The sequence below is a fragment of the Camarhynchus parvulus genome, chromosome 2 (assembly GCF_901933205.1).
Source record: "Camarhynchus parvulus chromosome 2, STF_HiC, whole genome shotgun sequence".
NCBI classification, from domain to species: domain Eukaryota; kingdom Metazoa; phylum Chordata; class Aves; order Passeriformes; family Thraupidae; genus Camarhynchus; species Camarhynchus parvulus.
Window position 1 is genome coordinate 74036548 of NC_044572.1, and position 14185 is coordinate 74050732.

The 14185-nt window shown below is 34.1% G+C and overlaps 1 protein-coding gene across 5 annotated transcripts in view; it reads left to right on the forward strand.

The window, feature by feature from the left end:
- The window catches only part of LOC115915613 (cadherin-10), a 93598-nt gene that overhangs the window by 60175 nt on the left and 19238 nt on the right, over positions 1 to 14185 (forward strand). For all 5 annotated transcript variants that reach the window (XM_030969144.1, XM_030969136.1, XM_030969162.1 and 2 more), the window contains 3 exons: positions 248 to 542; positions 10353 to 10472; positions 11080 to 11247. In XM_030969144.1, coding sequence (XP_030825004.1) covers positions 248 to 542; positions 10353 to 10472; positions 11080 to 11247 — 583 coding nt within the window. The remainder of the gene's footprint in view (positions 1 to 247; positions 543 to 10352; positions 10473 to 11079; positions 11248 to 14185) is intronic.

The window sequence follows — 14185 nt, forward strand, 5'->3', positions numbered from 1 at the left end:
TGCAGAGGTTTCTTAGCAGAGAACAGGTGTTGCTGCAAAAGTAAAATCTTCCAGAACAGCCAAGTTGAAAGATTCTTGGAACTAAGTTAGGAAACTGGCTGTCAGTCAGTGGTGAATAAAAATTACTTTCTTAATGGTATCAACCACATATGTGGCATACAGAATAACTTAAAATATAATAATGATATTTAAAAACAACCATTCTTTTCATTGCTTCTAAACAAAGTACTGTCTTCTTCCATTTCAGCTTCATTCTGACCAGGATAAAGGAGATGGATCCCTCAAATACATTTTGTCAGGAGATGGGGCTGGTACTCTTTTTATAATTGATGAGAAAACAGGAGATATTCATGCAACTCGGAGAATTGACAGGGAAGAGAAAGCCTTTTACACCCTGCGTGCCCAAGCTATCAATAGAAGAACTTTGAGACCAGTGGAACCTGAGTCTGAGTTTGTCATCAAGATCCATGACATCAATGACAATGAACCAACATTTCCAGAAGAAGTTTACACTGCTAGTGTTCCTGAAATGTCAGTAGTAGGTGAGTTCTCTGTACTGAGGTACAAATGCCTTTTCTCCATTACTTGACAAATTATTTCCCCATCTTTTCAAAAGTCAGTCATGTGCAGAATTCTACCTGATGAGTTAAGTATTTTTCATTTTGACATACTTGTTCAAATACTGAAATGGCATTCAGAACCAGATTTTTATGATCTAAGATCTGTTTCTACTTGGAATATCCAAATTATTGGCTTTACAGTTCTTTGGAATATAAATATTATAGATAGTAGGCAATGGTGAATCATCCTCCTCCTTAGGAACTGTTAGAATATGATGACTAAATTAGCCTGTTGAAAGCTCAATTTTTTTTTCTTTCATTTTCACTGGAGGTTCCCAGTGGTGATAAGCACTGAATGGAGAGCTGTCTCCACTCCCTCTGTGGGTGAGGAGAATTATATATTGACTCATGCACTGTTGATGCACTGTCTGAAGGTAGACATCCTCTTTATTTTCTTTTCTTTCACTTTTTTACTGTATAGACAAAACCTCTTGTGCTTTCACTTCTTCCCTTAACTCCATCCATGAATGACACCTTCATGAATGTTAAACAGCTGTTTGAGTTAATCTTTCTTCTCTTTGCAATGTATTTTCAGTTCCTATCTTAAATACAAAGTTGCGGCCTGGATCACGCCAGCTGGTGAATTTTATAACCAATAACATTTTGGAATATGAGCTATTATTGATATTAGTGCATACAACTCATTAAGAATAATTTTTAAAAACGTAAACATTTCTTAACATTTATTTTAAAAAATAATATTAATTAATTAATTGTATAAGTGCAAAATTCAAAAAACAAGCAATGCATTCAATAAAATTTTAGGCTATTATTACCATTTTAATCACTTCTACTGCCTTAATAGGTCAAACAGATATTTTAGATTACTAAATTAGTCTGTTGAGATGGTAAGTTTTTAAGATGTTTTATATATACAGGTATTGATGATTTAGTATTTATTTTCCAGGACCTTGGAAAATGCTGAAAGAGAAAAAAAATACATAATTATTGAAAGAGAATGGCCTCAGCAAATCTGTGCAGCAATGTATGGAAGCATAATGCTAATACCTTTTTGTTCTTAATATTTCAGTCTGCTTTTTTTGTGATTGAATCAGTTTTTAAAATTCCAGTATTCAGCAACTGGTTTTTATTGTAAAGGAAAAGAAATTTTAAAAAGAAAGATAATGAAATCTGACAGATGATTGTGTAGGCCTATACTGAAATCTCATCAAATCAGCCCACATAAAGAGAACTGAAAAGTCTTCCACCTTTACTGTTCCAAAATCTAACAAAGTGTAATACCAACTTACTGACGTACTGGTCAGCTTTCTAAATTTCCATAAACATATACAGCTTTAAGCAGAGCATCTTGAAAGTGCATCCTGAAAGAACATTTCTGGAGGATTTTCTAGAGAAACATTTGGCAAGATTACAGGAGGGCTGAAAAAGTATGTCTCAGGGTTTCAACCTAATTTCTCATGTTCTTTCTGTAAATTCCAAAATGCATTGCTTAAAACATCATTGGAAAGATATAAGAAAATTTTTCAGGGTTTTCATTAAATATTATGCTATTATATAATACTAAGTTATAAGCTATTGTTTCTTCATTTCATCAGTCTCAATTCCATAAATAACATTTTTTCTTTAAGTATTCTCAAACATTCGCAGCATTATTTCAATGCTTCTGAAGTATTCAGATTGCAAGGTTCCAGTGTATCTGTACAGTTGTACATAGAACATAAAATTTTGAAACTGAAAAATGTCAGCATTAAAACAACAAAAAATGAGATTACATAATAAGAAAAATATTTAGAAAACAATAATTTATAGCAACAAACACACCAACTTAGATGTACTTAATGTAACCTTGAATCTTAAATAAATAGCTGTACTGAAACAAATGGACTTCATTTTGTCAATAAAATGATAATAATTAGGAGAATTATAACTCAGTTCAAATCTGTCATGTTTCTGGATTTTGTAAATGCAGTCATTCAGCTGCTAGAGTGACTGACTGTCTACCTGATAGGCAGCATTTCTTTTAGCTTTATTACTTTTAGCTTTATGCCTGCTCCCTAGAGGTTTATATCCATCTGTAGTCCATAAGAGAATGACATGATTTCATAAAGTATTCATCAAAGTTGATTCATTTCTTCATAACACTAATTTAATTCTCCAACTTAAAAAAAATCTACTCAGTAATCTGAAAACTAAAGACTAAGGGAAGAAGGGGAGAAATCTTCTAAAGATTCTCAAAAGAATAAGTTGCATAACACTTTTGAGAAAAATAGAACTAATCAGAAATTGTGAAGTCATTATGTTAAAATTCTTCACATTTTGGTACAACAATAATATATTATCACATCATTATTACAAAATATTTTTAAATTAGTATTTTTTCTGGCATCATACAATTCAAGAATTTTTAGTACAGCAACTTACATGAGAAATTTATGAAAAAAGGAACAATTACATTTTTTATTACAATTTCACTTCCTCATTCAAAGGAAAATAGGAAGAAATTCCTACATTTCTCTATTTTTCTCTCTCTGGACTTTTTTTTTTGGTTATGGTATTGTGAGCAGTCCATTACTCGTCCAGTACTGTTGGCCATGGGCTAAGAAACTGTCAGGCTTGATGTAAGGAATGCAGATAGAAATTGCAGTCTTGGATGTAATTGTACTTTCAGTTGAATGTCCCCTGTAGTAGTCACTTCTGTGAGAAAGTAGAAACAGTTATTTTTTCTATAAATGTCTCCAAACATTAAGAAGAGTTTATGATATTAATATTTTCACAGTGATAGGTACCAGAAAGAGAAATTGCAAAGCTAAATTACTATGGCCCTTACCTGAATAGACATGAGTTATATGGTTCTACAAAAAGTGTGGTACTATCAGGACTGTAATATTTTCATTATCTGCCATTGTCTAAGGATAGTCACAACACAATGTGGCGTATGCTCTATACTGGGAGTCTGAGAAAGAGAGATATTGCTGGAACCACACCCTGCCTTTCCTGCGTCAGACCTGCCAAGCAGACAGAAGCCCATGTGAAAGATTCCCTGTCCTCACTTTGTTCCATTTCGCTGAATGCCGTGACTTCAAGAATAGGGGAGAATGGTGACAAGTTCCTGCCCAGTCCTGCAGGTGCATCTGTTCCACGACTACCTCGCTGTCGCAGGTGCCCTTGCAGGGGCGGTGCTGATCTCCCCTCTCTGCTGATTTGCCATAGGACACAAGAAAGTGGAATGGAACTGTGTCAAGGGAAGCTCCGATTAGACATTAGGAAAAGGTTCTTCATCAAGAGATTGGTCAGTCGCTGGAACAGGCTCTCCAGGAAAGTCTCAGAGTGTCTTGAATGATTCTCTTAGTCATATGGTTTAGTTTTAGGTAGTCCTATGAGAAGCAGAAAGTTGGACTTGTGATCCTTTTGGGTCCTTTCCAACCCAGTATATGATATGATTCCATGATAGCATTATCCAGCAAAAATACATCTATAATCTTATAGGATGACTTGCACTCCTGCTACTATTGGTGCATCTAAGTTCAATAGTTTACTATCAGTCAGGTGTAAAGGCTGGACCCCTAGACAGACACATAAACATACCCAAACAATGTTTTTTAAGATACCAGTTTATTCAAACCAACTGCACAGAGAAAGATCCTTATATATAAAAGTAGGATTGTATAGTATATTAAAATGGGGTGAAAAAAAATAAGTGGTATGACACTTTCACTATCAAAGGTGAAAGAGGACCTTGTACACATAGATGGTGCAGATAGAGATCAGATGTCATGCCTCTTATTGGAGGACAGAACATTGGGATGATTCTCTTTGTTCATTGTTTCCAATTACTGTGGAAGTAGTCATAATCTTTTATATGTATATTCACCACACAAGCAATGTTTCATAGATAATAAATATTTACTCTTTTTTTTCTTTGTTATACTTAAAATCCATATCAGTGTTTAATGTGACTGCTAACTTACAACTTGTACCTGTGCCTTGTATGTTGTGCTGTGACTGTGTTCTTAAAACCTTGGCCATTGCCTGGTGACTGCATTCTCTGTCCTGGTACTGAATATCATTGTTTCAAATGGGCTTAATCTTTTCTCTACTTTAAGTGTCAAAAAGCCCCAAAAATTCAGCTATTCTGCAGTTTTGCCACTGTGTTGTCTATTTCTACACATCTGTACTGCAGCTACAATGATGAGGTGTTCATATGAAGCTTGTATGCACTTATCTGGATACCAGAAAGAAGACAAACATGGTACCACACATGCAAAGAAAGTGAAATGCTTACATACCAAAACCTTGAAGTAATTGAAATCTGTGCATCCTTGGAGTACAGGGTTTGTTCCATCCTGAAGTTCCCTGTACTAGAAGGGATGATTAGGTGATCAGGAAGTCAGAAAAGCACTATTTAGTCTTTATCTACTCCGTATGACCCAATCCATAAACCTTATCAAGTCATGATGTAGCCATACACCAGCCTCTTTCAGACCACAAGAGCAGTTTTGATTCCTTCCTCCGGCTGTGGTATTAACCAGACAGACACCGGAGGATATGGCTATTTCTATTATCAAATAAAGTGTCTTGACAAAGGCCCATAAATTCTTTGTTGTCTTGTTCATCTTTCTTTTGTTGCTTATTAAACATTGAAAAGGCAGACATAAATGGGCCAGCTTCAGGATCTCACAGCTGGGTCAATATCTGAGAATACAACTTATTCTCCTGAAATCTTTGTACTGGTTACTGGATTTTTATCTTCTTTCACTTTTTCCTTTCCTTACTTTCAGAGTTTGTGACCCAGAATATTCTTACGGTTTTGATGACAGTCTTCTGCTCTGTCCATCATATTTTTTACCCATCTCTTTCTGCTCATTTGGAGATTTCTTTTCAGAACTGCAGATATTCTATTTTCCTCTAGATGAGTTTTCCAGTGGAATTTGCCTGTTAGTGTATTTTAGAAAAGTTTTCAGAACTTTCTCTTTAGACCTCTTTTTATATATTTATATATCTTCACAGCCTATGTATTCTATAATCATTCCTTATCCTTATTGCATCTTGTAACTTTTCTGCTTCTGAATTAGCAATATAAATATATGATATTCAGAAGATGTAACTTCCTTCTGGGTTTACATGTGATGAACAGGGTGCCCTGTTGGTCTGTCATCTCTACCTCTTGTTATATGCTTTTCTTTCTCTTTAGACAGCAGTTAGAGCTGCTTGACTTTTTACTCTAGCTTCTTCTATACTCCCTCATTAGTGCTATTCACCAGTTCCCAATGCTTAGTCCTCTCTGCCATGGAATTCATCTTACAACACTTCCTTCTGGTTTCCGACTAAGATATTTCAAAATCTTTTTTTTTCATATAAAGTTCTCTCAACAAACCCTTTTGCATCTTCTGACTTAGAACATTTCAAAAACCCAAATCAGGAATTTTTTGATTTTTTAAAAGAGTTTTATTTCACTCTGCACACAAATCCTGCCATTAGGAGATGAAACAAAAAGTTAAAAAAACAAAAACAAAAACAAAAACAAAACAAAAATCCACCAAGCTAAAACATTTTTCCTAAAAAAGGACATCTTAAAAGACTTGTAATTATCCACTCCTGTGCTTGTTTGCAACTTATTGTTTTCTAAGTTACAGGACTATCTTGTAGTAAAAGATCTTTCTGACACTGAGTTCTCGGAACATGCAGCCCTTTTCAGTTCTTTTCTGTATTCTGCAGCTTAAAATAGATTATTTCAGAGGAAAATGTGTCATTATTTCTGGGGAAAATAGGTGTCATTATTTCCTGTCTTTTGCACTAAAAACAGCAGAAAATTTCTATTAATTTGGCTTGTTATTTGTATGGATAATTTACTATAGAGGGTACTTGCTCTAGTTAAGTATCACATAACTCAGCTGGGAGTAAAGAAAACAAAACCTAAGCTTACAATCCAGTTCTACAGTGGATATTTTGTGGATTCCTTTTCCTAGATAACTATTTCCAGTGATTTTTATCTAATATGTATGCATCATAAATGAATTGTGAGGTCAAATTCATTAATACTTGTATTGTGTTTGAAGATGCTTGCAGAAAACAGCAGCAAGGGCCAAATATATTAATTACTGTTTTAGTCCTAGACTCTAGGGAGAGTCAAACATTACAATTAAAGTTATGTTAAAATATGCCTTCTGAGAACTACAATAATCTGCCAAAAGACTGTTTGTTTCTAGGCCAAGTTTACCACTGTTGAATTCTAGTTCATGGTGTGTAAAATAGGCAATTATGCCAGAAGAAAATAACAGAATTCACTGGTGTGTTACTAATAGCATAGATGGTGCCTTATTCATAGATTCATAGGTTTGAATTGGAAGGGATCTTAAAGATCTTCTAGCTCCAACCCCCCTGACATGGCAGGGATGTCACCTACTGACCTCATTGCTCAGAACCCCATCCAAACAGGCATTGAGCACTGCCAGCGATGGGACAGCTAAAGCTTCTCTGGGAAACCTGTTCCAGTGCCTCACCACTCTCACAGTAAAGAATTTGTTCTTTATATCTTATCTAAACCTGGTCTCGTTCAGTGTGAAGCCACTCCCCCTTGTCCTACCACTACATGCCCTTGTAAAATGTCCATCTCCATCTCTCCTGTATGCAATCACTGTCTCCGTTATGCATTGCTGTGGAGTTCAGATTGGTCTTTAAATTCTGAAGGTCAAACACCAGCTTCATCAGAAACAACCTGTGACTATGTAAAAGACAGAGCAAGATCTAGACCAAGTGATGATTATTGAGTGATCCCTACACTGTAGTTTTTAAGCCCTGGCATAACTGATTCTCTTCAATGCCTTTGGATTTCTGGTCCAAGTTTCAAACCAGAACAAACAATACATTTGTTTTATTGAGCATCAGTGGTCTTCAGTGTACTGAAGCAAAGCAAAACCAACTGGTGATTTGACAACTGATGTGCAGAATGTAATTGATACACTGATGGCACTACTCCTGTTTACTTCTTGATGTGGTTTCTGTCAGGTTTTTACAGGAATTGCTGATCCCCCTGTGGAAGCCTAGGGAGCACATCTATTTTCCTCTCATAGCAAGGGGAGTTCCGCATCCTAAATGGCACTTGGAAGTGTAGTAGTGCCCATGCACTTCTCCTCCCAGGTACCAGACCCATAAAAACCAAAGAGCTGAGGTAACATTAAAAAGTAAAGTTCATCCTTACTGCATTTGCGTAATAGGGTGTACATTGTCCTGAACATAACCCAGCAATTGCATGGTGTGATAACGATGAAATCAAGGAACACAAGTCTCTTTCCACAGACTTTAAAGGGAATAGGTACAAATCTACAGTTTTCAGAAGTTTCTGATAGGTTTTTTTGGGGTGTATGTATGCAGCCATGTTCATTCCAGCTGTAGAGAAGCATAGATTGTATAATTTGCTCTGTTTCCTGTGCATGTGCACTGGGAGGATTAATTAATAGATTGAGTATGACACTCAAATAAGATAGCAGTAACAGTTAGACACATATTATTACATTTAAAATGGAGTTGTTTTAAATATATTTTAAATTTATTAAACATTTCCTTCAGTTTACTTCCAAATTATTCTTCAAAATTTATTTTCCTTATATTTTTAAAATAAAATGAAATAAAAGTCTCATACAATCGACCTATTGGTAGATATGTCTAGTTTCACAAGTGAAGGAAATGTGAAAACTAGAAAAAGGAAATTATTCAGTTACATGTAATAGAGTATTTATTTTCATGTATTTACAATGTAGAAGTTTCTGATTAACACATCAGGCTGTTGTGACACATGTCTTGATTATGACTGTTCTCTGTTGGTATGGATATGAAATGGAGGAGTTGTAAACTTTGCTTACACAATTCCGTGTTGTTCAGTGTACTCAGTGGCTTGGACTTTTTTTGCCCATTTTTAACTTGCAGCACTTTAGTTACTGAACGTGGTTTGTCTTATCCTTCTTTTACACAACTGCTATTTCAGAGAAGGTATTCTTTAGGAACAAGTATACATTCTAGCGCTGCAGTTTCTCTATAGTAGTAGGATAGTCCGAAAGTGCATTTCAGAATGAAGACAACACTCTTCAGAACTTAAATATATTAAACAGAAAGGCCTATTCACCTTTTAGCAGAATAGTTATATAGACATATATCTACACATGGACTTCAGTGTGGCTGAAGACATGAGACATTTGTGAATCATAGAGACAAAGCTTTTAGAACAGACCTACCATCCCCGCATTCTTACTTTCTTAAAGAAGTTCAGAGTTTTGAAATCAGCCATATTCTAGATGGTTATGAGAGCAATCTTTAATACAATAGAAAGTAATTTTCTTTTAATTTCTTTATACTTGTGTAGCAATTTTTATCTTTTAAATTTTATTTTGTGTTTGGGTCTTTTCTCTGTTAAATTCATTATTCACTCCATTTCAGTAGGAATAATATAACCAGCAATATGCCCATTTTGCCTTCTTTATAAGAAGCCAGTACTTCTAGGGACTCACTGAAACAAGTATTTTGATTCTCTAGCTATTGAAAACTGAACATTTTGGAGAACTCATCTCTGTTCCAACAGTTAGGCACATGGCTTATTCTCTTGATATTGGTGCTGTGATTGAACAATTTACTTATAAAAAGTGGATTTGTTGTCATGTCATAAAATCCCAAATAAATGGAGAAATAGCAATTACTTTTACTTGTTTTTCTATGTATGTTAGAATAACTATGTAATATAGACAGACAATGCAGATAATGCAAGGGAGTAAATAGTTCTGCCAAGGGTACTGGATCTACAGGTGCCTTTTTACATGTTTGGTGGGGCAAAGAATTTTGAAGGAATTGGGATAAAAGTAGAAAAAAGTTTTGAAGTTTTCCCATCCTCAGATTAGCCCATGGCTAGCCAGTCATGTGCTTATGATGATTGTTTTTCCTTTTTTTTTTCCTCAATTCTTTCCTATGTACTTAAAATAGTGTCTATCTTTATGGATGCACAGTAGGGGGGATCCTTGTTCATACTTTATTTCTATGATGGAAGAGTTGAACAGGATGTAGAAAATACTTTGATTGTGGAAAAACTGTCAGTGGTAGTGGCAAACATTTCGTGTTTTAAAGTATTGGTATATTCTACTAAAATTTAGAGAAGGTCTTTAAGGTTAGGAAATTTTCTGTAATCTAAATAATCAGCAGATTTCAAAGTTCATATGACAGTGTTTCTTCTGGTAATATATATCTATAGTAACACTTGGAAACAGGGAGAAGCGATGCCTTGTTTTTCACAAGTTCCAATGACCTGTTTAATCATCTTTTTCTATCATGTTCCTGCATGTGTAGTTTCATATCATCCTCATATCATTGAACAAAAGAAAATAAAAGAAAATGAAAACAAACCACAAAACACCCCAAACCCATTCTAGGCAATGGAATGAAGGTATTTATTCCAAGTAAAAAAGTGTCTTCTGCAAAGAGGATGTGAATACATGAAATTATTGTAGCTAGGTAAGGATAAGAGTTAATCTCAGACATAGCTATTGTTTATATTTTCTAATTAAATCTTAATCACACTTGTGGGATTACAGAAGTTTATTTTCAATTTATGTAGAAGGAGACCCGGAATAAGGAAGAATGTACCTAATGTTGACTAGAAGATCACAAATACATTTGGAAAATCTAATTAGCATTAGCTGAAATTTTTTTGGTGTCCGTTGGAATGGAAATTGATGCTCTGACACCTCCGTGTAGTGTCATATGCAACTAATTTGGCTTTGGATGTTTCAGGTACTTCTGTGGTCCAAGTTACAGCTACTGATGCTGATGACCCTTCATATGGAAACAGTGCCAGAATAATTTACAGCATACTTCAAGGGCAGCCATATTTCTCTGTGGAACCAGAAACGGGTAATGAATATTTTCATTCTTTTCATTTACCATAAACTTTAAACTTTTTCTTTCATTTAAAAGACCTTAGATCACATAAAAAATGTAATTAAAAACTAACTGAAATGAAAGAGCATTTCTTGCTTTTTCTCATGATTTATAACTTTTATAATACATACTCAAGACATCTGAAATGATGAAGTAGAAGTAATTTCACAGTGGGACTATTTATTGCTTAAGATTTAAATAACAACATTTCTGATAAAGGCAGGCATAAATTTTTTTTTCCTTAGAAAATGTTGTTCTTTTTTTCCCTAATGATTCTACTTAGATTAATAAAATGTGTTCTTTCTCCTAAACCTTTGGCACAAATATCTTGAGGCATTTTCAGCATGAAACTGGAAAAGTACCTGTGATGTAGAACAAGTACTCAACCAAGACACAGCCTGTACTAAAGACTACTATAAGACTACAATAACACTTATGGACAGAAATTTGTTCTTTGAAACATTAAATGAATGTTTTAGAGATTTATTTTAAGACCAATATAAAAAAGATGCAGCAGATTGCTGCACATAAGCAACAAATACATTGTTAGCGGTTCTGTTTTCCAATTTATTTCTTTTAGGCATCATCAGGACTGCGTTGCCGAACATGAACAGAGAAAACAGGGAACAATACCAAGTAGTTATCCAGGCAAAGGACATGGGGGGCCAGATGGGTGGATTATCAGGTACCACCACCGTGAACATCACGCTGACTGATGTCAACGACAATCCACCTCGCTTCCCCCAGAGTAAGCTGCATTTAATAGTTGACTTGTGCTGGAAGAGTTAAGCAGTCACCATCTGGTTTAATTTAGAGTAAATCTAGATTATGGGGCACACATAAACAAAAGGCTTATGTGCTGATTATTATTATTAAAGCAGTATATTAAATGTTAAAGCTTTTTTTCTTTGTTTTTTAAGAAACAGTTACATGATGAAATATAACTGCAGTAAACCTGGAATTCCTCCCAGAATATGGGGAGCAGTAGTAGGTGGACTTGTAAGAGCATTAAGGGAATGTTTTTGCTCTTTCCTTACCTATTGCTTAAATCCTACATGCTCTCCCACTGGAGAATAAAACATGTTGTAATTCTAGATATGCAGAAATGTTTGAATTGAGGTATCTGCTTAAATATTTAATCATGAAGAATGTGAAAAGAAATTACTCAAAGGGAATCAGACAGATTTGTCCTTTTCAGCTACAGAGCTACAAAACAATATACAAAAAATTTCCCAAATTAAAGCAAATTACATTTAACTTTTTTTTGGTTTTTTACAGCTTTAGTGAAGGTTTTTGTAATGCTTTTTGCCTTTTGATACTGCTGCTGGCAAGACTTTGTATCCTAAACCAAAATGTAAAAATATTTTCGGTCTCTGTCTGATATGAAAATATTAAACTATATAGCATTGAACTTGTAACAGTTCAGAATTTTATATACATTTGAAGCCTTTTGCATAAATTGAAGTTGCAATATTTGCATGATGATTTAGATTTACTTAATACGTAAAGGATTTAGAGTATCCTCACCACACATTTCATACACTCTGTATAATTCTCCTCAATCCAGTAGTTACTGATGCACTTTCTTGATCAAAATAACAGAATTAGCTTCAAATTATGCTCCTTATGGCAGAACTGGAGTACATAATTATGCTCAATTTAATATTGAAGTTAATATATATGCGTTCAGTTAAGATGTTTATCAGCATGTAATTTCATATACACACTTGAAATAAAAAAAGTCATACACCATTGAGTAAGTAGAACTTGTGCATTTCTACAAAGGTCATATTCTGAACAGAATTTATTGTTGATTTATAATTATTTTTTTTAGAAAAAATATTTTTATTGTTTCAATATGCATATAGAAGATTATGGTATTTCTATTGTTGTGTAGGACAGGAATGCTGTATTACTCCACTCTGGACACACTGAAGAGGACTGTTCAAAGAGGTGTCATGTTCAAAGCCTTAGAGGAAAAAAAAATAACAGTTAAACTTAAGACAGCATAGAAGCTTCAAAAGTGCATATTCATACTTTTCTTTTTTTTCTTGTTTCTTGAACAGTGTGGTAAATTAGAAGTTAGAATGATGGAATCAACTTTCCAGACCATTTTAACCTGACTTATCTGGGATTCCAACATAATATTTGAGATAGAGAAGGATTTGATGTAGCCTCTCTGCATTTTTCTTTAATGTCAGTTTAAATCAGATGTGTCATTTGCTTTAAAGAAACTTAATTTTGCTTTCATGGGCTTTTGTTGTTTTTGTTTGATTTTTCTCTCTACTTTCAGCCAGTTTCTTTGTTAGATATAAATGCATGTTTCAGTAGAGATGAAAACTAAAACATTTATAAGGATGACATATTTTACTAGATATATGAAAGTAAAAATAGCTATTGACTTTAAAAAAATATATATTTAACCTCAAAATGGAAGTAGACATTATAGTGATTCATGATTTTAACAGAGTTCAGTGAGACTGCTGGAATTGAAACTGATTAAGTTAAATTATTCTTATTCTATTCCAATAATTAAAAAACCCCAGATGTATTAGGTTAATGAAACAATAATATTCATATCAGATTTATAAATTATCAGGCTAAGTATTAGAATTCCCATTGTTTCCACAGGACTCAGCATATTACAGCTATATGTTTCAATAAAATGTTTAATATCAGTTTATATGTCTCCCACAAGAAACTCATATTAAAATTGGGGAAAATTTGACATAATGTATTGTATCATACATTCTAAAAAAATAAATATAGAAGAATCCCTAATTCCTCTGTTGTTTGCATTATGAAACAAGGATTCTTCAGAATATTTTTCTCTTCTTAAAAATATACTAAAACCCACATAGATAAACAGTGGTGATGAGATTGAAAACTTTTTCAAGGTGCTACAGAAAGGTCTTCAAAGACCTCAGACATTGGATCTTTGTTTCAACTATAATACTTCCAGGTGTTCTCAGAAGTAAGGAGATAGTGTTGATCAGTGATAAACAGAAAATGTGATTTATGGACTTAGGTGCCTGAGACTCGGTGAAACTCAGTGCACCTGAATTATGGCAGCCCGTGTATCCTGTGAGACTATAGCCTGTGGTAATTTATAATATTTGCCCTTACATTATATGCCCATTCAAGAGTGAATGGGAAGAAGGGTAAATGGAAAAATGAGATTGGTTTTTCACTCTTTATGACTGACTGAAGTATTTGCAATCCCAAGTGTGTAGACTGTAATCCTCAAGCTGATTTCTGCTCTCCTTAGTATATGGAAAAGTATTCCTTTCCTTGATCCTCCCATTTCTGTTCCTGACAGACAAATGAAAGACATCATTCACTGGAGTAAATGCAAAGAGTAAACTACTTTCCTTGAGAAGAAAGAAATAAGATTGAAAGCAGAGTTTTGCAAGGATGAGTCTACTTCAGTGTACTTTGTATTCTGATACAGTGTCCAAAGCTGCACTGCATCCCATACTTAGTCAATTAAATGTATTCAGTGACAAAAGGAATAAAATGAAGCGTCTTATACTATGGTGATTTCTAGAAATAGATAGGCTAGATTAAAAATTATCTTTTAGATTATAAGTTTCCGATTATTTTCCCTCTCCGTTTCCACTACCTTCTTAGCAATTCATGATATCAGCTCTTACTACTTTGTAGACGAAATAATGACTTGGGTATTG